The sequence below is a fragment of the Pteropus alecto genome, unplaced genomic scaffold, assembly GCF_000325575.1.
Source record: "Pteropus alecto unplaced genomic scaffold, ASM32557v1 scaffold61, whole genome shotgun sequence".
Taxonomy (NCBI): Eukaryota; Metazoa; Chordata; class Mammalia; order Chiroptera; family Pteropodidae; genus Pteropus; species Pteropus alecto.
Genome location: NW_006434835.1, coordinates 18824058 through 18851335, shown reverse-complemented (window position 1 = coordinate 18851335; position 27278 = coordinate 18824058). Strand labels below are relative to the sequence as shown.

At 34.9% G+C, this 27278-nt stretch overlaps 1 protein-coding gene across 5 annotated transcripts in view; it reads right to left on the bottom strand.

Moving 5' to 3' along the window:
* The window catches only part of LCLAT1 (lysocardiolipin acyltransferase 1), a 146585-nt gene that overhangs the window by 96365 nt on the left and 22942 nt on the right, over window positions 1–27278 (bottom strand). For all 5 annotated transcript variants that reach the window (XM_025045698.1, XM_025045699.1, XM_025045697.1 and 2 more), the window contains one exon: window positions 2672–2840. In XM_025045698.1, the coding sequence (XP_024901466.1) occupies window positions 2672–2836 (165 nt within the window). In that variant the 5' untranslated portion in view covers window positions 2837–2840. The remainder of the gene's footprint in view (window positions 1–2671; window positions 2841–27278) is intronic.

Below are 27278 nucleotides of genomic sequence, written 5' to 3'. Positions count from 1 at the left end.
TGTAAAAAATGAGAAATATTGAAAGCAGCCAGAGAAAAATGATACATTACATAAAGAGAAGCAACAATATGTATGATGGCTAACTTTTAATCAAAAACAATGGAAACCATAAAACAGAACTTTAAAGTATGGAAAGAAAAAAAATATCATTCCAGAAATGTTATAGCCAGCAACACTATCATTCAAAAATGAAGGCAAAATAAGGAAAATTTCAATTAAGTGAAAACGATTCAGCTATAGAAGCCCTCACTAAAGCTAAACGAAGTTCTTCAGGCTGAAGGGAAAAGACACTAGATGGAAACTCTAATATACAAGAAGAATAAAGAACACTAAAAAGGGAAAATATTTAAATAAGAGACTATACTTTTTCTTCTAATTTCTTTAAAAGACACAACTATTTAAAGCAAAAAGTTATAACTGCATTATGAAGTTAATTATGTAAGTAGGCAGCACAAAGGATATAAGAATAAATGCACTACACTGTTACAAGTTCTTATATTTTACATGATTTTGTAAAAACTCTAAGTGGATTGTGATACATTAAAGATACATTAATCCCTAAACAACAACTGAAAAAAATTTATATATATGAAATTTTCTTTCAAAAATGGAGGAGAGAACACCGCACACAACTTGCTTTATGAAGCCAGCAAAACTCTGATACCAAAGTTTGGGCAGTTTGACCTTGAAACTTCATGTTTGCCTACTCATCCAATAAATATTAACACCTACCTTGTTCTAGGTATTTCAACAACCTGTATCTTTGGCTCCTCTAGCAAAAAATAAGTCTTTCTATGACTATTTCTTGCCAACTTTCTTCTTCCACTGTGAGGAAATCATCACATTACTGAGACATATTTTATCGCTAGTTATCAGTTTCTCAGATATTTTTTTTTCAAGTCAGGCGTCCCTGGCTTGAAAGAACTCCAAACCTTCTTTTGAAATAATCGAGAGGTACCGGTGAACTTCTGTTAAGATTCCATGTGACCCTGACCAATCTTTGAAAGTTTTCCTATCACCTAAGGCTCTAATAGCAGCAGACAATCAAGGTTTAATCTCAGCTGTGATTAAATAATTAGCTTCTGTGTGTGACCTTGGACAAATTATTTAACTTCTCAAAGCTTATATTTCCTCTCCTGTAAAATTGAGATAATGGTGGCACTTGAAATGAAACTATCTTCCTAAAGCACTTAACACAATATCTCCCACATAGTGGTCAAAAGCTATGTTCATCATTATCCTTGAGTTTACTTTGATTTTTCCTTTTAACGAAATCTTCTAATTCTTCTAATACCTGAATTAAATATCCAACCACACCACCATTATTTATTACCTACCAGTATGCTGTCCCTTTCTTTATGCATATAAAGTAGACAGGTTTAGTGCAAACAGAAAAGAGGGAAGAGGAAGGAGTGACGGAGGTAGAGGGCTGCTTTTAGTTTAACAGTATCACATTTCATAACAAATATATCTGGATGAAAATTTAAAACCAAATTAACCTTGTAAACAGAGAATAAATGCAATTTATAAAGTTATTCGTCACAAGGTTCCTTTTTAAATATGAAAAGAAGGGTGTACTATATATGATTTATTAAAATTCAATTTACAGGAAACAAGAAATGTCTACTCCATCAAGGTAGGTACACCCACCACTGTCTCTGAAAATATTTCTCAATCAATCTCCACTTGAGGGCTCTATTTCGTTAGCGTGATACTCTCCTCTCTACAAACGTAATAATGGCAGTCTGTTTGCGGAGAAATACAATTCAATTCAAAAGAAACAGGTAAAAGAACATTTTTCAACAACTGAAGGAAGAAGTTTCCTGTCTGGTTTTCCCTTTAAGGAATTATATTCATTATCTCCACTATAAAAGGTCAATAAACCAAGTATCACTAAGTTCTAGGCGATGCTCAGGAAAGAAGGAACAGAATACTCTCAAGATATACAACCTAGTCAAGGTAAAGGCAGGTGCATACATATCGCTCCATTTTTAGAGAAGGATGAAAGCTTCCTCGGTCCCAGACAAGGCAGGAGTCTGGACTGGAATCCTACAGCAAGTCCCCAGCTCAAGATGAGAGGGAAGTGTGCTCAGAGGAGCATGAACCGACCTGGCAGAGAATATCTGGCTGTTCTAAGAATCTGCTACACATTTTATATGTATACATAATACCTTACAGATGCTGTGAACCTAGCCCACAGCTGAGCAATCACTTTAATCCTAAATTCTATGATCACTTGGAAGAATTAAATTGATAACATCAATATCACAAGTTTAAAAAAGTTTGCTATCTAAAATTAATTATGCCATTGTTATGTAAAATAAATGGAAATGCAAAATAAAATTAATGATGCAAAAATACTTTAACTGTATTTGTGTATTTTACTACATGTAAAGCATACCTCAATGAAGGAAAATAAGAAAATTCATGAAAACATGAAAGAAATTCAATTTCTACATATCTCTTAATTAGATATTTAACTTCAAGGATATGAATTATTTTTATTTCTCTCTAGTTTTTATATTTCCCCCTTTAAATTCTAAATGCACTTCTTATATATAACACAAAGGACTTAAATCTAACATTTGACTAAATCTGACACTAAAAAGGAAAAATCAATAGGTTGAGCCACTTTAGTCCAGACAGTCTCCTCTTCTGGTGTGTAACTTACCACAGGAAGTGTGAGCCAGGTTGCCACGAGGCGGTTGTTGATCCAGCGATACCAAGATGGGTTTACAAACATCAAAGGTAAAAAGGGACCCAGCATGAAAATGCTTCCAAAAAAGCTTCCCCAAAACAGAGTGAGTATAAAGTAAATCCCTTTCCATGACACCATGATTCTGAAAGATATAAAAGGACATATTTTGTTACTATATGTATAACTAACTGCCCATATTCAATTTCAGAATGATGCATATAATAATTTTTAATTATAGGGCTACAGAAATGGATCTGATAAAGGATATAAGAGCTTGAATACCGTAGAAGTAACCCTCTTACATGTCCTACAGGTCTAACAAGTTGTCAGTACATTAGAAATAGATACTTTCAAAAGAGTATAATGTCTGACCTCCAAAAATAAAGCTGCCTCGTTTACGAACCCTTGTTTTTTATCTGTTTATTAGTATTAACATAAACCTGTACATTTACTTTTCCAGGACGTAAAAATCTTAAAATATTCCAAATAAGTTTCTAAGTACAGAATTCTCAACACCTACTTCCTTTTATACCCCCTCAAAATTCCTGCAATGCTGCTACTCTATTTGAAAACTCTGTAACTACCTTCTCCTATACTGTTTGTTTCTAACTAGCCATTAGCTTGACCTGCTTAGACACCCCTAAACTCCCTGATGAGCAGCCCTTAACAATGTATTCATATATAACTGCGCTCCCTGTCTGCCCACCACCACCCCACCTCCCTCTTAAAGGATCAGGCAGGGTTCTTCCTCACTTACTACACCATTTCACATCTGATGTGATTATAAGAAAAAAAAAATTCTAGTTAAAGGAGCTTAGATACAATCTAATAAAATGTTTTCATTTTACAGTGATGAAGCTGAGGACCAAAGAGTTAAGATGACTTTCCTAACTCTACATAATCAGTAGAATAATCAGTAGTTAGTAGCATTGACTCCTTTCTGCCTTCTGCTTCTTCCTGCAAAGGGGATGGGAATTCAGTCAACTTTTAAACACGTATTTATATACAGACTTAAACAGATATAAAGAGTATCACGTGAATATACTAGGATTACTCAGACTTAAACAGATATAAAGGGTATCACATAAATATACTAGACCAAGCCTAATCTAACACTATTTTCTATTCTACTCCTTGTTTTTTCCCTTACCTCTCAATCATTTGCTCAATGAGTCAATAAACATACAAAGAGTCTCCTACTGTGTGCCAGGCACTGTGTTAGTCATTTGGGGATACAACAGTGAACACAGTGACGATGACAGACATATCAAGCTCTCACAAACCTAATGGTCTCTCCGTCCCCTTATGAACTCCTCCCTGGCCCTGCATTTAACTGAGCCCCATTCTATATCGTCTTTCAAGTCTCAAGGGTTTACAAGACAAACTTGGTTAAGAATTATGCTAGCTACACACTCATTTAGAGTGGCTGAAATTTATTTTAAAAACTGGCAAAATCAAGTGCTGGCAAGCACGCATAGCAATCAGAACTCAAATGCATTGCTTGGGGGGTATAAGAAATGGTATGGTCACTCTGGGAAACAGTCTGGGCAGTTTCTCAAAATGTTAACTGTACATTTACCCAGCAATCCCACTACTGAATATCCAGGACAAATGAAAACTTATGTTGACACAAAAACCTGTACATAAGTGTTTATAGCATCATTATTCACAATTATCCAAAACTGGAAACAACCCAAATGCTGATCAGGGGGTAAATGGATTAACAAACTGTATATCCAAGGAATGAAATACTACTCAGCACTAAAGACAAACTACTGATAGATGCAGTATCTTGGGTTTATCTCGAATGCATTATGCTGAGTGAAGGAAGTCCAACTCAAAACGTATTTCTTTTTTACTGTATGATTTCATTTATATGACATTCAGGAAAAGGCAAAACTAGAAGAGGGGGAAACAGATCAGTGTTGCCAAAGGTTGGGGGTGAGGAGAGGGTGTGATATGAAGGGGCAGCACAAGGAAAGGCGGGGGTGGCGGGGCAGGGAAGCGTTGAGGAAACTTCTGTTTCCCAATGGCAATGACAGTTATAAGACTATGCCGTTGTTGAAACTCACAAAACATGCCTTAAAAAGTTATTTTTTTACTGTATGTAGATTAAAATATAAATTTAAAAAACATGCAATGTGAGCTTTTTAGAATATGCTAGGCACTATTTCGTGTATCTTATGTGTGAACTTGTTTACACTCCCAACAACCCACAGTAATGTACTTTCATTACCCCACCTTTTATAGATAAGGATAATGAGGCACGAGGTGGTTAAATAACATGCTCAAGATTAAGAGAGCTAGTAAACAGCAGAGCCGGGATCTGAATCCAAGTAATCTGGTGTCAGAGTCCATGCTCAGTCCAAGATGCCACACTATACTTATTTTTCAAGAACTAGATTACTTCTGTAATTAAACACACACTTTAAAAACAATTAGTCTATAAGATTAAAATGTCACAATTCTAAACAGAACTTTTAATACCTCATACAAAAATTATTCCAAATTTTAGAAGTTCACAGGAACTAAGTGAAGGAACCTAAAGCCTTTCTTACCTTAACATCCCCTAGCACAACGTACAGCACATAAAACCTGGGGCAGGCCATGGATGAGGATCCCCAGCTTCTGCTGGGGGAAAGTCTGGTTATATAACTGGTAAATTAAACAAACATCTCATTTTTTAAAATCCTGTAAAATAAAGGCCCCATCACAGATAATCACAAACACTGCAATTTAATATTTTTGTGCATTCTTTATATAATACTGATGACATTCTCAAAAAAAAAGCCTGTGGTAAAGGAATAATCACAATTTTAAAATGGAGTATCCATTTTATTGCCCCAAACAGTTACAGAACACAAAATTATTGATCATCTTGAAAAGCTATACTTCAGTATAACCCAAGAACTAATTTTTTCCATAAGACCACTTCCCTAAGATGAGTTAATAAGATCTCTTACCTCACTTACTTCCGAGCTCATAATGTGATTCTGATTCTGACACTCGCCAAAGCTATCTAACCAGCTATGGTTCAAATGATTGCAATATCAAATAGACAAAATAGAGTACAGGAACCAAAGCATAGCCCACCTGGACTTCTTACTCAGTTGCATACTTTATTCCTAGAGTACGACAATGTAGGAGGATGCTCTCGGACAAGGATTAATGAGATATCCAGTGGGGATACCTATAGTTCCTTAAGAAAGATACATATTTTTACTTCATAAAATCTTAGTTATTTTATTAACACAATTCTAATATTAACTAGTATTGTTCTCATAGTCTAATACCGAAGCTACGTATGCTAATAAATTATTGCAATTCAATGTGATACATGCTATAACAGAGGTATAATTGAGGTATGCAACAGGTGTTAAAGGTAGAGCAAAGTAAAGCCAGATGAACTGTGCTAAAAGAGACTAATGAAGACATTAGACTCTTGGAGAATGAGAGTTTGAGGGAGAGGAGAGATTATTCCAGGCAGTAACACAAAACATGCAGAGTCACAGAAATCTGAAACAGCATGGCTAAAGCAGAGAACTGTAGCTCATATTAATGAGGGATAGGGTACACACTGGGGAGTTGTAAGAAATCACAAGGGTACATGTCCTAGGGACAAAGTGCACACACCCAGCCCAAGATAGCCACGCTAAAGGTGTGATACCTTTAGCATCCCACCATGGGTAAAAAAAAAAAAAAAAAAAAAAAACAAAGGCAGATGATTCATGTTTTAGTATGTTAAAAATGATATGGTATATATAAGCATGGACTCGATCAGTATACAGGTTAGTTTTATTAAGAGCCTTAAGAACAAAGGGCTCTCTACCCTCTAAAACATACAATACATGGGACATGTGGCAAAAATCCCAGCATTGATAGATGCTGGTATCAGAGGTCTATGAGCCAGGAGCATGTATCCAGCTCCACCACTTAACATGACCTCATCACATAACCTAGACTTTTACAGGTGAGGAAGTTGGGGAAAAAAACACTCTCAAAGGTCTACCTTTTTGCACCTACTATTTGCCAGGCACTCTATGGGAGGCTCTTGATATTTAGATATTTAACACCTACATATTCAACTATGCATGAACAAACCAAAGGTCCCTGAGGTAAGTAATCTGTAATTTTACTAAAACTCAAAGCTGAAATTTGAATACTGCAAGGCTGATGTCAAAAACCAAATCATTAGGTAGAAACATCTGGCCAACTGTCCTGTACCCTAATCTCCAAAGGCCTTTATTCTGTTGTACATACTTTACTCACATGCACTCATGGGGGAAGTGGTTATGCCATAGTGGAACTGTATATCTGAGGTTTTAAAAAGATCCCACCAATATCTGCAGTACCGGCAGATGCTCTGACTGTGGTGAGCCCTTGACTCTGGTCTTCCAGGGCTAATTTATGTATAAACTTGCCCACTATCTTCCCCAGAAAAGGATCCGGTCAACCCTCTGGGAAGCTGAGGTCAGACTATCACAAAGACTCTATACCTCCAGGAGTCTTCATCTAATAGTGGCGGTGGTAGACAGGTTATGCTTCTCAAGTTTTCAAAAAAAAAATTATAAATATATTGTTTAGGAATACATACATCCATGGTAAAACTTTAAAGAAAAATACTGCATAACATAAAAGAATAATAGCTGTCATGGTGGGGAGACACAGGAGGCTCCTAGGGTCCTGACAATATTCTATGTCCTAAGGATGGTAGCTACTTTTGTTTTCACCAACAATGACTTTTAAAACAGCTAGACTTAGACATTTTTGCTCATCTGCACACATACCATATATGATACACTGTTCTAATCATATGATATATTAGCAACAACAACGTTTTTAGTGATTACTATCTTTGGTGGCAACAGGGAAGAAAGAGAACTTTCACTTTTTAATTCGTGTGCTTTTGTTACTCTATTTTTTATTTAAAAACACATTACAATTAAAAATATTTTAATTATAAAAATTTTAAGAATACAATAAATCCAGGCTAGGATTATCTTTCTTTATTATAATCCCTAATCAAATACTTTACCAGAAAAAAAAAAATCCTTGGGAATCAGTTAAGATAAATGAAAAAAGTTCATAATTTTTCCAAGACTACTCCAAAATAAACAACATGTTGACCTTGAGTCAAAGGACAAAGTGAAATACATAAAATGAAAGCATGAAAACCAATGTCAATTATTGCATATATATGCACATGTGATAATTATTGCAAAATGATCACTTAATAATGAAAACAAAAATATTTTACCACATAGCTAAACCATTGCCTGATTATTGAGATTACAATGTGAAAGAATTTAACTGTGTTCATTATTTAAATAATTTAAACCAAATGCTCTTTATGCACTACTCTTGTAAGCGAGAGGAATACCTTCACACCCAGACACAATCACACTGATCTAGTTTTTTCACAAACTTAAGTGAAATATTTATGAGCTAATTAATTTCTTTCAAACTCACCAACACGTTTCCAAACCCCTCAGTGCATGTTTATACACATGACCTGATTCCATGAACGCTGCTGCTTTGGGAGAATTTGGTAATATAAACACATCTGTCTCCCCTGATGAAATGGTATGCTTCTTCATTCCCCAATGAGAACTAAATTTGTTTTCCTTTCAATTCTCAAAACACAGTGGCTCATAGCTAAATTTAAAATTCAATTCCAGAAGCAAAGATTATGGTTATTATTATCTTTCTCTTCTTACAATCTTTTATTTTTATTCTTATTCGCATTATTACATGTCTTTTATTTAATCATTTGGAATTCTTTTAGAAAGCAGACTATTAATTTAAAATAAATTCAAAAGAATGTCACCTTTAGTGATTTTATTCATCTTTACTTGTTTCACTAACTTTTTTAAAAGGTCTCCTAAAGCACAGTGTCAGGAAATCACTAAAAAATTTTATTTTAATATGCTGAAGACAAAAAGATATACTCCTTTAATAAGCAAATCAAAAGAAACAAACAAAAATAAGCCAAAAAGACAGAACTTGAAACACCTTTCCATATCAATCAAGGATTCATAAGGCAGGCAGGGAAAGCTGAAAGGATAATGCATACAGGTTGCTCTGGCACCTTCACCTGTTTGGGAAAATGACACAAACAGTAAAAGGAAAAGGACACACTAGACAGTTTCACACTTCCTGAAGCAGCACAAGAGAATAATTTCCCAAAACACAAAAAGAAGGTAGAAGGTAAGCAGGCGTTTAAAGTAACAGAGCACTTAGACAAAATGAAAACACGGTTTACCAATTTTGATAAAACAACAGTACAGTTAAAGAGCAGAAAGGGGTCAAATCTCAAATCTACCCAAAATGAAGAACTTTCAACAATCAACAGGATTTCAGAAAACAAGTCTGTTAACCCTGCCCCCCATGGTGGGAGGGGAGTCCAGTCTGAGAGTTCTTAGAACTGTATAAGGACATCTCTAGGGTTATATAAAAATGACACTACTTCTCTTTTGAAGTTAAATGAGAGAAGAAATTATCTGTATAGTCATAATTCTCTAAACTCTGATGCAATTCTTTTACTTAAAATGTATTCAAAAGTTAACACAGAGAAGAGAGTATGTACTGTGTGATTCTATTTATCTATAGTTCAAATAATCGATAATGTTAGAAGAACAGTTACCCCGGGAGGTATGAAGCAGGGGCAGTGACTGGAAGGAGCACCAGGGGCTTCAAGGGCTTTGTAATGCTGTTTGATTTGGGTGACAGTTACACATGGTATATTTACTTTACAAAAATTCACTGAAATGTATACTGTGATTTATGCATCTTTCTGTATGTATATTTCGACAATATTTACAAAAAATTTGTATCTATCTAATAATTTAAACTGACACATTATAAGTAATCCAATTCAATATATGCAGTTTACAGGAAGAAAAATGGTCAATAAATAAAATGGAATGTTCAACCTCATTATTTTCAAGGAAATGGAAATTAAATCACCATTTTTCCTTACAGATTGGCAAAAATGTCTGTTTTGTCTTTGATATTCTAAAAATCATTTGTTGGTGTTTCTGTCACAGCTGGAGGCAGTATAAATTTTAGAGGGCAAACTGATAAGTAGCTATTATAATACTGAATACGCCTACCATAATGAATTGCTTCTCATGTCTACCCTAGAGAAATACTCAACTGCAAGTATAAAGATGTTTCATTGCAGCACTATCTGTAACAACAACAACAAAGAAAACCAGAAACATAAATGTCCATTAATGGGGGAAGGGCTAAATAAACCATGGTACATTCAACATCATAAAACACTATGCAACAGCTAGAAAGAATGAGGTCAAGCTATATTTTCTAAAATAAACAGCTCTCTGGGACACGATGGTAAGTGAAAAAGAATATTTTCGTAAAGAAGGAACCATATCCCCCAGTAAGAAAACCCTATGCTATATGGTTCATACAGATAAATATAAAAACATACGGTGAGCACACAATATATATATATGCCTTACTGTCAAATTGTACACCTGAAACTTACTAGATTTTGTTAATCAATGTCACCATAATAAAAAAAAAATGTAAAAACAAAATCTGTGTAGAAGGATGCACACCGATGTTACTATGGCTGCCTCTATGGAAGAGGCTGTGACTAAGGATAGTGGTCAAAGAGGAACAGACCTTTCTGCAATGTTTTAAAAAGAGAACAGTTTTTCCATTTGATAATTATATAGTAAAAGGAAATAAAGAAAAGACAAAAGGAGGGAGAAAAGGCAGAAGGAAAAAAGAAGCAGCTTAAGCATAGCCAAAATAAATCGACTTGTTGGTAATGCTAGCTATATCTATTTTTCCATGATCTCATGATCAAAGTTAAAATGATTAAATATTGAGGTACAAATAACCCATACTTTATGGCCAAACTACTGTTCACCGTATTTTACAAAGTACATTTTTACAAATTAAAACCCACTGAAAACATAAATCGAGATAGGAATGATAAAGTCTCCTAGGTAAACTAAAATACACTTGCACCCCAAGGATCCTTCGCCTATAAAAGAGGTCACTCAAAGCCATTATTCAATTTACTTTAGAGCATTTATTTCCGTTAACTTGAAGTTTAAATTCGTGTTTTGATTTTCCCTTTAGGGGCAGAGCTACCTAGTAAAATGTATAATTAAAGAATGGAATGATGGAGGTATACAGACTGTCAGAAAGCAAACGAGTTTACTGAAACTCTTCCTATACGTAAAATATGAGCCCAAGAATACATATAGTCTCATAGAATAAATAAAGTTCTAGCAAAAAAAAAAGTTATTTAAAAAGTTAGTGTTACATTAGCAAAAACAGAATGTTCATTTCTGACTATACCCATGTCTAGTTAAAAGCATACTCTTAAAGAGAAAAAGGAAAAAGTTAAAGTATCTGTCTAAATTTACCAACTTATTTCGATCATTTCATTTCAACAGAGAATAACTACCAATGAGAGTCATTCCACAGTCATTAAAACTCAATTTTTGCACTACTAAACACTAACAATCTTCAGGCAAGGTACTGCAAAAAAATAGTCTTTACCTTCCTAGGGTACGTCATCTAGGTAGAGAAAGAACGAATTTGAAAAGAAAGAAGGGACAGATAAAAGTAATACAAGGAAGAATACATTAAATGACAAATTCATGAAAAATATATATATATAACCATCAGTTTGTAGAATCTTATAAGTCCAGAGCTAGAATTAAGATCTCGGAGCTTTAAACATGTCGATTTCACAGATGATTCTCTCATTACACCAATGAAGAAAGTGGCGAGCAGGAAAGTTAAGGGACCTAACTTGTGTTCATAAGTAGCAAAGCCAGTGGTGAGGCAGCTGAGCCCTCCCATCTCTTACTAGCTCAGTGTTCTTTCCATTAGAAAGGGACCATAGATGGCTAAGGCAATAACTAAAACATTCAGAGGAATTAAGATGCAAAAGAGAAAGACAAAGAGGCCGATCTCTTGATGTTATTCTTTATGGTGCACACTGTACAGTGATTGGTTAGTCATAAGGAAGTTTTTCCAAAGTCTCAGGATTTCTGTTTGGTTTTTTTTCTTCTAAATTGTTTCTAACAATATGAATTATTAAGAGCAAGCATTTTTTAAATGAAAATGTCACCAATTTTTTTCTGTGTAAATGGTAAGCATACATACTATATTTCAACTATTTCCTGTTATTACACAAGGTTTCCCTATAAGAAACCACATACACCCACACTAAGTGGAACACTACTATATGAAACCATTTCAAAAAGACAGGTTAGTGTAACTCTATTACATCTCTTAGCTTCTATTCAAGACTACTTTCCTTGTTCAAATTATTTATTATAGTCCTCCAAATGTTAAATATAGAGTACCATATAACCCAGCAATTCCACTCTTAGATATATATACCTAAGTTAAATGAAAATATATGTCCACACAAAAATATTGCTATGTTCATAGCAGTACAATTCATAATAGTCAAAAAGTGGAAATGGCCCAAATATCCTTCATTTGATAAATGAATAAACAAAAGTGGTACAGCCATCTCAGTGGGTATCATTCAACCAAAAACGGAATGAAGTACTTGACATGTGCTATAAAATAAATGGACTTTGAAAACATTATGTTAAGTGAAAGAAGCTAGTCACAGAAGTCTATATGTATGATTTTATTTAAATGAAATGTCCAGAATAGACAAATCTGTAGAGACAGAAAATAGGTTAGTGTTTCTCCCCTGCTAGAGGCAGGTGGAATAGGTGTGACTGCTAATGAGCATGAAGTTTGGGAGTGAAAAAAAAAAAATGTTCTAAAGTTAGAGAGTGGTGATGGCTGTGGAACTCTGTAAACAGTCTAAAAACCATTGCCTTGTACACTTTAAATAGGTGAATTATACGATATGTGAATTATAGCTCAAAACAAAAAAATGTTAATTAGCTGACAGATTACCAAGACATGAATAATTCTAACCAACTCTACCCTAGTAGTTATGAACGCTGAAGGAAGAGAAATTATAAGGATAACTACCACCTCAGAAATTAGAAATAACAATATATACAAGTAAAGCCAGAGGAAAAAAGGGAGACCAAAAACTAGACAGTGAAATCACTGAAGAGAAAAAAGACTAGACAGGAATACATCAAAATGTTACCAATGGCTGTCTCTGCATTGTGAAAGTTTTTTCTTCAAATAGTGCATAAAAAGCATTATTTTACATAATTAAAAAAATCCCAACAACATTCACGTCATAGGGAAAAATCAGGAGCCAGGATTCCTTACATTAAGGGACTGAATGAAAGTCTGTCACTAATATATCACTGAGGGTGGAATAAACCACTAACGAGAAGTATAAAATGTGAATTATACAATATGAAGACACTGGCACAATGTTTTTCATATATAAAAGAGCTGATAGTCTGACATCAATAATTTTTTTTCCTAATACAAATTACTGGTACTCAATGGAAGGTATAAAATACCATTCGGGGGGGCACGTAACAAGTAATTTGACTGGACAAGGAATAAAATGTTTCTCTTCTTGTTTCGTACTAAAATTCATCAAAACAACACAAACTGATCACATTTATAAATCCTATAGTTGTCATTGCCTTTAATAAGACATGAAAACACCATTATTTTGTCAAATAAAGTCGACTATCATTCATAGTATTTTTTCTTTTCATAGATACAAGCAAAATGAAAAAAATATATATTTAAATCAGTTTCCTTTCTACCATCTATTCTTCACACAAGCAAAATGAAAAAAATATATATTTAAATCGGTTTCCTTTCTACCATCTATTCTTCATACAGCAAAGGGTAGTTTACTCATAGATGATTTACGGAATGTATTTATGGGTTAATAAACCCACTAAAACTGTAAGTTAATTTATGTATGTACGTACGTATGTATGTATGTATGTATGTATGTATGTGTGTGTGTGTGTGTGTGTCTGCAGAGAGGGTCCCTAACTCTTATCAGAAAGGTACGTAACTCAAAGAAAGTTTAGACATTACTGCTTTAGAGAAACAACTGAACGGCAGCCTAAAATGGTCTTCTGTTGTAAAGGAATTCTAGAAATGTTCTTAACTCTCAAGAAACTATGCTGTGTAATTTTCATTTATGAAACACATTTATCAAGTATCTGAGCAATGAGGTAGAACCAAGGATAAATCATATATAGTCACTATTCCAGAAAAAATTTTAAGATAGGAAGTCAAAAAATCCACAAAGTATTATAAGCAAAGGTAGAAATACCATCATAATATACTTTATTTGTATTTATTTGTACTAGGCTTTGTTTTTAAATATTTGAGATGTCTTTATTATTTAATGCCTCATACTATAAATGGAATAAAGTAATATTTTTATTCCAAGTATTTCAGATTGAATTTCGTTAACACTGTCATTCTACAGCACAGAATTCTGGGTGAACATTACGAATGTATAAAACATTTTTTCTGACTTATTCTGAAAGATAATGACTAGGTTTTGGTTCATGTGTAAATGTATATTTTGCACAAACAATAACAGGGTTGATATCTGGAACATCTGCTTAGTTACTGAAACATTACTTCTAAAATCTTCTTCCCCTAGACTTGTAAAAATCAAAATACAAGGGGAGAATGACCCTAGAACTCTCCCCATGTGTTCTAAAGTGTTTCATGTAGCATGTTCTTACCATTAACAAATAAAAACAAAGGTGGAGAAATTAATAAGAATGCCAATAAAAATATTTCATTTGGTAAAAAAAGTTTGTGAAGTCTTTAGAACGGCGACTGATATTTATAGGATTTTAAAAGTTATTTATAGAACTTACAAATTAAATACTCTGATGAACAAAAGGAGGTAGTTTTCAAAACAGCATAATGCATAAAATATGATAAAAGCCATCTCTAAAACTTTATTAGAATAATAGAAAGTCAGTTGAAAGGGGCTTTAGAGATTATTTAGTCCAATGGTTTGCAAACCTTTTTGGCCAAACCCTTCATTTGAAAACTCTCACCAAGAAGTCTGATATGTAAAACAAGAGCAGAACAGCCCTGATTCAGAGATGTCCTTCCCAACCAGGCCTGACTCCTCACCTTGAACAGGACCTCTCCTCCCTAAGGGACATTAAAGAACATCATTCGGAAGCAGCAGCCCAGGCAAACCCTTCATATCCCAGATGATGTAATGGAGATCCAGATTCACTTGTCCTTACTGCTAAGAGAATTCCATATCTAGACTGCCTGGTAGTTTGTTTATGCCTCAGATGATCAGACTCACATAATATTTTAGATAGAAGGGGCCTTAGGGCAGCCTAGGACATCTTTCAGTCTGGTCTCTCACCCACTCTGCCTCTTTTTTCAGAGACTGTTAAAAGACATGGAAGAGAGAGAAATACTGTATAAAGTGCTTTACATAAAATATTCCTAATCTCACAACCCTAAGAAATGAGTAGAAGTATACCCATTTCACAAATGAAGAAAGCTAGCTCTGAAACATTCAAACATGCCCAGACTCCATAACTGGTAAGGTAGCAGAGCTAGGACTTAAACCTGCATCTCTTTAGCTCCAAAGCTTCTGTTCCTTCCAATAAACCACATTACTTTTGAGTAGCAGAAATGCCAGACTACAAAGGGAAAGGGAGAAATCCATGTTCCAGGGAAAGAAAAATACCAAAATAGTATCAAAGAGATAAGCACCGAACAACATGAGCACCCTAAGTTAGCAGAGCTGAAATGGGGTTATAAAGAGTATGGCTGCCAACGCATTAAGAAAAAGAAGAAACAAAGTAACCATAAGACCAACAAAACAAATCCTGGTTTAAATTAATTATGCATAGCTGCTGAATGGAAAGAAAGTTTCATAAACACATATTCAGGAAATCAACATGAGAAAAATAATTGCTGTACTTAAGCAAAAGCATTGTCCAAAAGTAAAAAAAAAATTAAAGTCAAAAGGCTGCCACAAAAGAGTAAATCACTCTTCTTAAAACAAAAATATTTACAAAAAAATAAAATATTTTTCAGATGTTTATTAACAAAACACCACAAAAGTATTAGTTCTCAATGCAAAGCCCATCATTGAAATAAGCAAAATCCCGGTTCTTCTAAAACATCAGTACCCTTGGTTACCCAATGAAAGCAAAAACCAACTTGGACTGGTGCTGGGGTTGCTTCACTTTGTGTTCTACTCCAAGCTCCTCTAGAAACACCAGAATATCAGAGGGTTGAGACTGAAGGGTAATTACAACACATCTCCCATGGTGTCAATTTTACTGTATTTTTAAAATAATACTTTTACCTTCAACACAAGGACATAAAATAGATTATAAAATTCTCATGGAACCTACAATCTAGCGGGGGAGTGAAATACTCAAATAAGTAAACAGTAGTACTATACTAAAGCCTGTGAAAGCATATAAGAAAGGCTGTATGCACTCCTAGGAAGGCCAGACAAGTCTTCCCTAAGTAAAGTAGTGGAGCTAAAATAGAAAAATTGTGTTTTGGTTTTGACTTTTTGTGTGTTTACTGGGAAATGGAGCTAGTAGACAGGGAAGGCGGGGAGAACAGGCTGAGACAGAAGCAGGGGAGAGGACAATATGTGTGCCATCCCATGTCTCCAAGGCAATTAGGTGTTTGTTGGGTTCAAGGAATGAAATATGATTCAGATTAGAGTTCACATGATAATAACACCTATGTATATAATAACATAAATATGTATGGTGTCAGTGGGGTACTAGACTTACTGAAGTGATCACTTCATCAGTAATATAAATGTCTAATCACTATGTTGTACACTTGAAACTAGTATAATATTGTATATCAACTGTAATTAAAAATAAATTTAAAATAAGTTAATAATAATAATATACCAAGTGCAGAGTATTAAAATAAGACCATATTCTCTTTATTTTCTTGGAGAGGGAGAATGCTAGGCTTTTAGTTAACATGACTCTATTGAATTTGCGTAACACACAGTACAGTACACCACTTTTTACTATCATTTGACCTTGTGGCAACCTGTGAGAAAGAAAAGGTAGGAATGTTACAGTTAAGAAGTAAGTTTGTGCCCAAGGTAAAAAGCCAGAAAATGGGAGCTCTGGAGGCAGCTCTGAACCTACAGGATGTCCTCCAGTTATTATACATGTCTACACATCTACCGCCTACACGCTATCCAGAAGATCCCAAGAAACTTCATTAACTAAGCGGGAGGCTGCTCTGTGCCAGGGGCAGGGCAAAGGGTTAAAGATACAACGTGCTATCATCACACCAGAGTTTCCCTTAGCCAACAAATTAATTCAGGAAGAGTAACCCCATATGTTATCTGTATCTCCACAGCAAGCAACAAGTCAAGAACAATACCCAGTTACCCATCTCATTTAAAAACGAAAAATGTTTTCAAATCATTTTTTTAAAAAACCATGAAGCAAATAAGTTTTGTACCGACTGACTGCTGCTTATATAACACCCCTGGATTCATCACCCATTGGGGGCATTCTTCTCTTATGAAGGGGAGCTTCAGGAATACTAACAACAGCAGCATGGCAGATCACAAAGCCGGGGCTCTCTGTTCAAGCTCTGCTGTCAACCGCACTTGTTAGTTCTGAGAAGGTAATACCAAGCCCCATTGTCCAACACCCCCTTCTGCTGCCCTTTCACCCCCACCCCTTACTTTGTTTACCTATGAAATGAGAAAACTGGGTCTAGATCATGGTTATCCGCAGAACAGTACTCCTCTGAGCACGTTAGAAATCCGCTGAGTTGTTCTTTGTTTCTTTGTTTTTTGTCTTCTAGTATAGTCATACCTCGTATTTTATTTTCCTTTTGTTTTTCCTTTATATTACAGTTAGGTAATTATATTGATTTATTTTAATTATGTGGGTAAAATTTTTCATTAACCATGAATGTCATTTCAGGACACTAAAGAGAGTATTACAAAACACTTATTATGAAAAGAGGGCCTTGGGTTACACAGAATCAAGAATTAATTAACCAGAAGATCTCAAAGGTTCTTTCAAGTCCTACAATTTACTGATTCTATTAATATTTTGAACACTGATAATGATAAGACAGAGTACATGATGATTTGTGGGCAAGAACAAAAAGTTTTAAATCTGCTCCTGCACTTTATTAAATAAATGTGTAGAAAAGCAATTCTGTCCCATCCCTTAGGATGTTATCAGAACACAGTGTACTTTAAGAAAAAGATTAAAATGTGAAAAAAAAAAAAATCGCTATTATAATAGGAGCTTAGGAATTCAAGTTCAAAAGGATGCCCTGGGGTTGGCGAAGATTCAGCGCATATGACCCAATCGCTGATTTCAAAAAATCACATTTTATGAAATGAGCACAATATGAAATGAATCCTGAAATATTACGACAAAGTTAAATAGATTTGGTTTATTCCTCTCCACCCAAAAACAGAGAAATTGATGATACATTTCAAATGGCATTTATCAAAAATTATTACCACAGAAAGACGATGCTTTGAGGATCAACCGTCCCATTCTGGGAACTTGAAGGAAGGAGTAAGGCAGAAGATCCAGATACCATGGGGACATGGATTCCTTTACCAGCTATTCCAAAAGTTACTGTAAACCATCTCCTTTATAAGACATACCTTTAAAAAATTGATAGAATATCTACTACCATATACATTCCTACTCTTCAGAACCATCCGTTCCTCTTTCTCTCATTTAAGATTCTCAAAAACAGTACTGTCCAATAAAAATATAATGTGAGCCATGTAGGTAATTTGAAATCATCTGGTTAGCCACATCGAAAAAGAAAAACAGACAAAATTAATTTTAATAGATGTAACCCAATACCTCTAAAATAGTATCGTTTCAACATATAATCAATCTAAAGTAAATTATCAATAAGCTACTTTATATTCATTTTTTCATACTACATTTATGAAACCCACCGTGTACTTTAAACTCACAGTGCATCTCAGTTCGCACTAGTCACACTGCAAGTGATCAATGCCATAAGCCTCTAGTGCATATCATCTTGGACAGTGCAGCTTACTATGCTTCTCCACACAGGAGTGTATAGTGCATACTGATGACTACAGGTAAGATTAAATCTACAAAATTTTCATGCTGTATTAAAATAAATTTGTTGAAAAGAAATAACAAGAATTTAGGCATTAAGATTTATGAGTTCAACATCGAGGGCCTCGTTTCTTGAAACTCTTATTTTACAAATGAAGAAACCCAGAAAAGTAAACTGGGTAACTTGGTGTACCAGTAGGAGCTCCCAGAACAACCTCCTAGGTCTCCTATAATGAAACTTAATGCTCTTCAACATCAGGCTCACCCCTAAATTAGCCAAAGCCTGTGGTCAGATTACCTGGGTTTGAATCTCAGCTTTGCCACTTAATAACTGTGAAATTTCCAACCTGTTACTGCCTCAATTGTTACAACAGGGGTAAGAGCAGTAGGGGTAAGGGACTGTGAAAATCAGATGAGTTAATATATGTAAACTACTTGGGGCAGAAACTGGTACATAGCACGTACTTAGTAAATATTGGTTGTTACTATTAAAAGCAAATTGATGGAGCTAGATTAATATTCATTTGTATGGATTTAGATACACATGCTTCATCTGAAAGGTAAGCTTTTTGTAATGTTTTAAAAGTAATGGTGGGTCCCTTATACACAAGCAGCTGGGGCCCTGACTGGCTCTCCTCAGGCCAGGCTGAGGCTGAGGGCACTCCCCAACCCCTGTCTTGAAAAAGCCTGTGGCAGAATTACCCTTCCTTCCCTAACCAGATGATACAGGGCCAGCAGGTTCCTCCCTCCCCTGCATCTTGCCTGTGTGGTAAGAAGTTGCGAAACTCTACTTCTTCACAAAGTGGAAATCCCTCCCTTTCCTCCATCCTGAGTCTTAGGGAAGTAAAGAAGAAATATTATGTTTGCTTTTATTTTAATTTACACCTTGTAAATTAGATTCTTTGCATAAAATCCATTTCACTTGAAGTGGAGGGAAATCCAGTTTTTCAAATCTATCTCTAAAATACAAAAATGTCTTTAATGAGACTAAGATACTTGCCAAGGACACAGAGTGAATTAGTGGCAGAGCTAAGCCTAGAACTACAGTCAGAGTGCTCTCAACTCCAAACTACGAGGCGCCACAGCTGATGAGGGCACGGGAAAACCGGTCCTGTGGCAAAGAGTGACTACGGATTGAGACAAAATGATTTGATGGTTTAATAAAACACAGATTTAGAGTCAATTTTAAACATTGTAATAGAGTCTGAAGAATCTCCTCAGGGTCAATGAGAAGCTACCTTTAATGAGCATTTATTTAATTCCTTCTGGAAATGCAGTAATGGCATTGAAAAAAGATATCGAGGACAGAATTCGGGATGCTGAGAATCTAATACAAGCTTTGCACTGACTAGTTATATAACTGTTGAGAATCTAATACAATTTTGCAGTGACTAGTATATAACTCTGAACTCCAAGACCCTTTCTAGCTCTAAAATTCTAAGTATCTAGAAGAATCTAAATCCATGCTGCCTAGGTGGCTGGGATCTAAGTGTACTTGTGGTATGACAGAAATGCTTATTGAGAGCTGAAGATTATTTCCAGAGAAAAAAATGAAAGAGAATATCTAAGAGCCAGAATCTGAAAAAGCAGGGGCTAGGGAGACAACCTAAGACAGCCAGGCTCTTCTGAATATAAACCATCAAAAGGAAACAGAAAGCAAGTGTGATTCTAAAGGCAAAGCTCTCAGGCAACTGCTATGTTGAGGAGCAATATGGCTACAAAATCAGCAGTCTCAAACCCAAATCAGGTATTACTGAGCATGAAGCCATTACCTTTTCCCCCCAAGTTATAAATGGATAATACTGTTACTTTAGCAGCAAGCTATGACGACTGCATATACATGACCAGATTTTAGTGTTGGAATTTTAAAAACTTATAGTCAAAGTAATCTGATATAAATTTACTAACATTCACAATGATTATTATGCTTCACAATATCTAGGTCTGACTGGAATGTAATTTGTGTAATTTGCTGTAATAACTACCATGACACAACCAAACATTTCTAAGCAGAGCAAAAAGGAAAGAAGGGTTTTCCCTGGGTTGATGAGGAAGGTCTTTAAAGCTTTGATGGTTTTCTTCATAATGGCTTTATTGAGATATAATTCACATACCATAAACTTCAGCATTTAAAGTGTACATTTCAGTGGTTTTTAGTATTTCACAGAGTGCTACAACAATCACCACAATCGATTTTAGAACATTTTCATCACACTCACCTCGAGTTGAAGAGCATTTGTGGTCTCCTCTATTTAATAGCTCTTTTTCCAGTTACCCACATTATTTCTAGTCACCTGGTTCTGGGCTGAGACCAAAGGTCATTTCCTCAAGGGGCCTTCCGTGAACACCCAATTAAAAGCTGGTAAGACCAACCCCATGTAGTACCCACTCAAGCATCATCCTGCCGCCTGCCACCCCCACTTTCAACACTCCCCTTTATTTTTTCCAGGTACTGATCACATTTAGCATTCCAAATGTTTTACTTGTTTATTGTCTGTAAATTCTAAGAGGGCAATAATTTTTGTTTTATTTACTGCTATACCCCCAGGACCTAGGACATGACACATTGTAAAAGTTTAATGTTTGTAGAAGGGGAAATAAGAGGGAAAGCTGGGAAAAGTTGCTTCACTACTATACAAATTTCACTAAGATCTTTGTTCTAATTTATTAAATTATGTGTTTTCTATAACATGTTTCTCCTTTACAATGAAACCCTAACCAGAGAAAACTAAAATAAATGAAGTTAACCAAATTTAACACCACTGTAGACATCGATATCTTTGCCTTAAAAATCTGTTCTCAAATTTTCGTTCTTTATGGTCTTTACTGAGTGTTTCTATTGTGTACCATAGAGAAAACAAAAGAAATATCAAAGTCACTTTCTTTCAAAAGTTTATAGTCTTTGTGAACGAGACATGCACAAATTAAACGCATGCTGCCTTTCTTTCCTGCTATTGTTTTTGATTTTTTTTTAATGTGAACAGCAAATACCTAATCAGTACCCAAGAATTTTAGAAAAAAAATGATCATCTGAGTGAAGTGTAGTAGTCACAAACTGCTTCCTAGAATGAGTAGCGTTATTATATAGTAGGTGAAACTGGGGTAACGAATAGAACCAAACTTAACACAATACTTTATTTCTTGCATATGTAATAGTAGCAGGGTAGGGAAGAAAGTTCAGGTTGGTGGACAACTCTCTTCCACAAAGTTACTCAGGGATCCAGGTTGCTTCCGCTGTGGCTCTGTATTTCCCTACTTCCACATTATTTTCTCCAGCCAGCCAGCAGAAGAGGAAACAACAGAGAGAACCACAACCTGCCATTTCTACTTACATTCTACTGGCTAGAACTCAGTCACATGAGAAACAAGAGCTACCTACAGGCTTAGGAAAAAGGAAATGAATTTTGGTGGACAGCTAGATGTCTCTACCACATGGAATATGTGAAATGAACCATGAAGGATGGGTGGAATGTATCCGAGAACAAGGGGACCACATGAATGAAAACAAGCAAGTCAAAACTAAGCAATAGTATATCTGGCTATATTCTGAAGAGCAGTGAGAGAAGATAAGGTTGGTTTGATCAGTGGTTCCCCAATGTAAACTGAAGGCCAATCCCAACATATGTCAGTTTCTACTAGCCTACAATGAAGTGAGAAAAATACGTACAAGTTGATAATCTGTTAAGAATGCTAAATTAATTTATTATATACTTATAATTCAATTTCCTATGACTTACCTATGATATGATATTATAAAGTTAAAAGCCATTTCATGGTTTTATTTTTACATTAAAAAATGTTTTTAAACATGGCAGTTAAGGTTATTCAACAGTTCTAAGATAATGCTCTGATTATAACAAATTCGGTCTTTGTCCAGTACTCAATGGGGGCTTCCTTTCGCTTTCCAGTTTATTGTATATTTTTAGTGTTTTAACATTTTCTAACAAAAACAGACTTAGCAGTCCTAAAAAAAGGTTTAAATATAAAAAACATGAGTTACTTGAGGGTAGGCAGAAAGTTTTACCCATATAAACTATACTCAAAATACACATCCCAAAGGTTGAAAAAAAATAATAATAACTCTTCTAAACTCTCATATAAACATATAACATATATGACAAGTATTAAACTCGAAAAGGAAGTTTAAGAAAACCATTAGCAAACTTAGAAACAGTCTTCTATTGCATTACCCCAAAATTTCCTTTTCTAAATAACTACTTTTAATCTAAAAATGGTATATTATTCTTGTAATTGTTTACTGTAGGTTAGAGGGGGGGAATGTTAGTTATCATTAAAAATAGCAATAAAGAAAGTAAAATGTTCTTTTTACTAGAGAAATTCAAATGTCATCATTCAACTCTGAAAGAAAAATAAGAATTTTATTTGGAATAAAGAAATGTTAAATTTAAACGCTAAAGAAGTAAACAGGAACTACTGTGACCAATGGAAATATGTGCTTATTAAAGACAGAAAGCTAATTCCTAACCTCTAGTAAAAAATCAAAGCTTTATCAAAATCATGTTTTCTACCTTTTCCCCAATATAACTCTAATGGCAAAGGTTGAAAAAGATGACGTCGCACAGCATGCCTCCTTAAAAATGGAAAGGAAAAAAATGTCAGAGAAATTAAAATGAGGTCAATTCTATTTATTGGAAACCTGATGTATGCTTTAATAAGTTCAACACACTCATGTAAATGTTAGCTATGCATCTTTCCAGTCAGCTTAAAATTAGTCAGCTAAGGGGTAACCAAACCAAATGAAAACAACCATACAAGGAAAACTTATCTGCTGATAATTTTTAAAGTAAATAGTTTCCAATAGTAGCATATATCTCTTATCATAACGCTTCCCATGGAAAATATTCAAGTATTCCTTGGTGAAAAAGCAGACTAAGTGGAATTATTATCAAAAACGACGTCTACCACATTGCAGTCTATTAATGTTTGGATAATTTAATTAGTCAGGTTCTAAAGAACTTTCTTAACTGAGGGTTACTGCTTTTTAAAAATTTAACATACGACATACCATTACCATGGTAAAAGATCTGAAAAGTCATTTCTACAAATAGAATTTCCATCCACTGAAATTCCATTTACCACACATTTGAAAAATGAAATAGTATTTGGTGACTAACCCAAATTAATTACTTAAAAATTAACCACATTCTAAAAAATGTCTGGCAAATATGTCACTAAATGTTACAGACTTAGGCAAACATGTACATACTTATACACTCTGATCATCCCAGTTTTAGTCATATTAAAGTTTGATGGCTAAAATTTATTAAACGTATAGACAAGCTTTAGCTTTCCCCTAAACCCTGGATAAAGAAACAGAAATCAGGTCTACATTAGGGATTTTGTTCCGCACCACATAGCTCTTGCCCATAATACCCTCTAGAGTTATTATTTGAAACTTACAATAAAATATTGGTTAATGGCAAAGCTATAAGTTACATGACATTTAGAAAACACACTAAAAATTTAAAATAGGAGTCAAATTTAGGGTCACACAGTACAATGGGAAGTCCTATAAAGTAAATCACCTTTAAAAATACCAGAAGTCATTATTTCCAAATGAGACCTGTACGCTTCAAAAAGTCTGACTTGGGCAGTTATGATATTTACTCCAACAATGCTGTCTATGCTTACAATATTTTTTTAATTCCTTCTTGAAAAATTCTTTTAGCACATTCAATTAATTATCCTCAATGAATGGTGATAAATCTTCAAATCTGGAAAGCAAATTTGAATTTTTGAAGCAATTAAGGAATCACATGGGCACTGCTATAAAGAATATGATGGATCATCAAGCAGAGTAATATAACTTGGTCAAAAATGAAACATAAACATAAGGCAATGGCAATTTTCTTGTGAGGCGATCCTGAAAAGGTAAAGCCTCCCAAAGACACTGCTCTGAGCACATTTCTCAGTGGATGTCCATGAAAATCAGCTTTATAACTAAATATTATTCAGTCCAACTCTCGTTTTACCAATGAGAAACTAAGTTTCTAGGAGGTGAAAGAAACTGCCCCAAATCATGTATTTAGAGCCAAACAAGAACTAAAAGTCAGGTCTCCCAATTCCTAGTTCAATATTCTCTCCCCAAAACTACAATGCCTGTGGTCTTCACGGTTTGCGAAGAGGAAAGTAGATTTGCCTTTAAAATCTATTACGGGTTTTAGTAATAGACTAAATTAATGCAATTGGAAATCTCCAAAATTCTGAAAAACTATTTAATTTGATTTTAAAACACACACATTTAGTAATGCCAATTCCAACTGCTATACGGGGTAGGCGGGGACAAGCCACAGAAAAATCAACGAATGTTATAGTAGTTCAGATTCAAAATGGTCAGGCCCTAAACTAGTTCAAGCTTGGCAAAGACAAACTTCTTACAACTCAATCAAGAGGTATAAACATGCTTTCATTCTTGCGCATTTAAAAAATTGTAAATGATTGTTATTATTACTGTTTAACAGCATTTATTGAGCATTTACGATGCTAGACAGTATGTCTGGGCACTTGGATTACCTCATTTAATCCTCTAAACAATCCTATGGAGGTAGGCACTACTATACCCATTTTAAAGATAAGGAAACTGAGATCAACAAAGGTTAAATAATGTAAGCAGAGTCATAAAGTGTGACAGACTGTATTTCCCAAAATGGCTACAAAAAATATCTCCTAATCCACATGTTCTTTTTTTTTTTCTTAATAAGCTTTTTGTTTTAGAACAGTTTTAAATTTACAGAAAAATTGTGTTGGTAGTACAAAATTCTCATATACCCTGCACCGTTTCCCCTATTAGTAACATCTTATACTTTTGTCACAATTAATGAATCAAATACTGATACATTTTTATTAACTAAAGCCTATACTTATTTAAATTTCCTTGTGTTTATCTAATGTCCCTTTTCTGTTCCAGGATGCCATATTACATTTAGTCATCATGTCTCCCTAAGGCTCCTCTTGGCTGTAATAAGTTTTTCGGATTTTCCTTGTTTTAGATAAACTGAAAAAATTTAAAAACTGAGACCCCAGATATGTCTTACTCCAGAGAAGGTGCTTCTTAACAACTCACCTAAACAACTGTCTATACTCCAAACTGCTTGTCCTTAGAATTTTTAAAGGGTCTATGTGTCCGTCAGTGCAGTGCGCCTGAATTGGCAGGCAGACCAATCACATTTGGAACGCATATCCTACAGTAATACTCAAAAGACTATGTAAATGAGCTGTCATGGTATATTTAAGACCATGTGACTCCAAAATATAAGTAACATTATCCCCAGTGACAACACCGGGAGGCAATGTATTAACTTCCCTTTAAATAACCATACTTGCTTTCTACACTGTTATGGCAAAACATAAACTGAGAATTTTTTAAATATTCAAATTATTCCTATTTGCTTCCATTTAAAGGCAAGAGTGCTTATAAATTACTAAATTTACTATACACATTTTAGGATTAAGTTGTAGCCAGTGCTAATTATAACATGCCTGGGAAAAAATTTAACCTACACTGATTAAAATTCTATTTATAACGGAAAAATCTAAACCACAGAAACAGCGCTTAGTTTAGAACAAGAACACGTACGTAACTGCCAAATGCAATCCCTGCTGAGATGTCTCTCTTACTGCAACACTGTAATTACAAAAAACCAAAATGAATTTTTAAGTGTTTCAAAATGAAATAGTCCTTGCATGATTTTCAAGGCTTATAATTACCATCCTGAAAAGGTAAATACTCCAAGTTTCAATTTAATATAATACTGACTCGAGAACACAGACTGGATTTTACTCTAAAATAGAAACCGCCTATGAACTCACATCATTTTAAATTTACAATCAAATGCTAACTAAAGAAAAAATTGTTGGGAGGCAAAAACCAACGCTAATTTCCTACAGCCATTTATGGACACTGCAAACCCCCAAGCTTGCTACTGAATGGGTTTTTAAGATTCCTCATGTGTGTTAAGTGACTGTCTACCCCACAGAGAAATGCATTATAAGAACACATGGAGTCTCTCACTTCCCATTCCCTCTTCAATCAACTACAGTCGGCTTTTTGTCTCTACCATTCCACTAATTCACCTCGGTGAAAAACTTTCACTTTCACACTGCCAAATCCAATGGCCCTCATTTTGCTCCATCTCTTGGCAGTGTCCCACATGAATGGCCAGTTCCTCCTTGAAATGCTAGCTTCTGTTGGCTTCTGTGACACCACTCTCCAGATTTCCTCTGACCTTACTGATACCTCTCTGTCTCCTTAGTTAGCTCCTCCTTCTCCTCCTCCTCCTCGCAGTGATGTCTAACTACTGGGGCTTCCTACCACTCAGACACTGGTTGTCCTCTTTCAGTCCTTTTCTTCCTCCCTCCTTCCTCTACGTCATCCTAACGATGACCTTTCCAAAATATCTCCAACACAATCCTCTTCCTTGAGCTCCAGACTCACAGATTCAGCTAATTATCTGATACCTGGGTGTCTAACAGTTCTAACAAACTGAACACATCCAGAATAAATGGCATGATTATTCCTCCCCCTTTCTACCGCCACT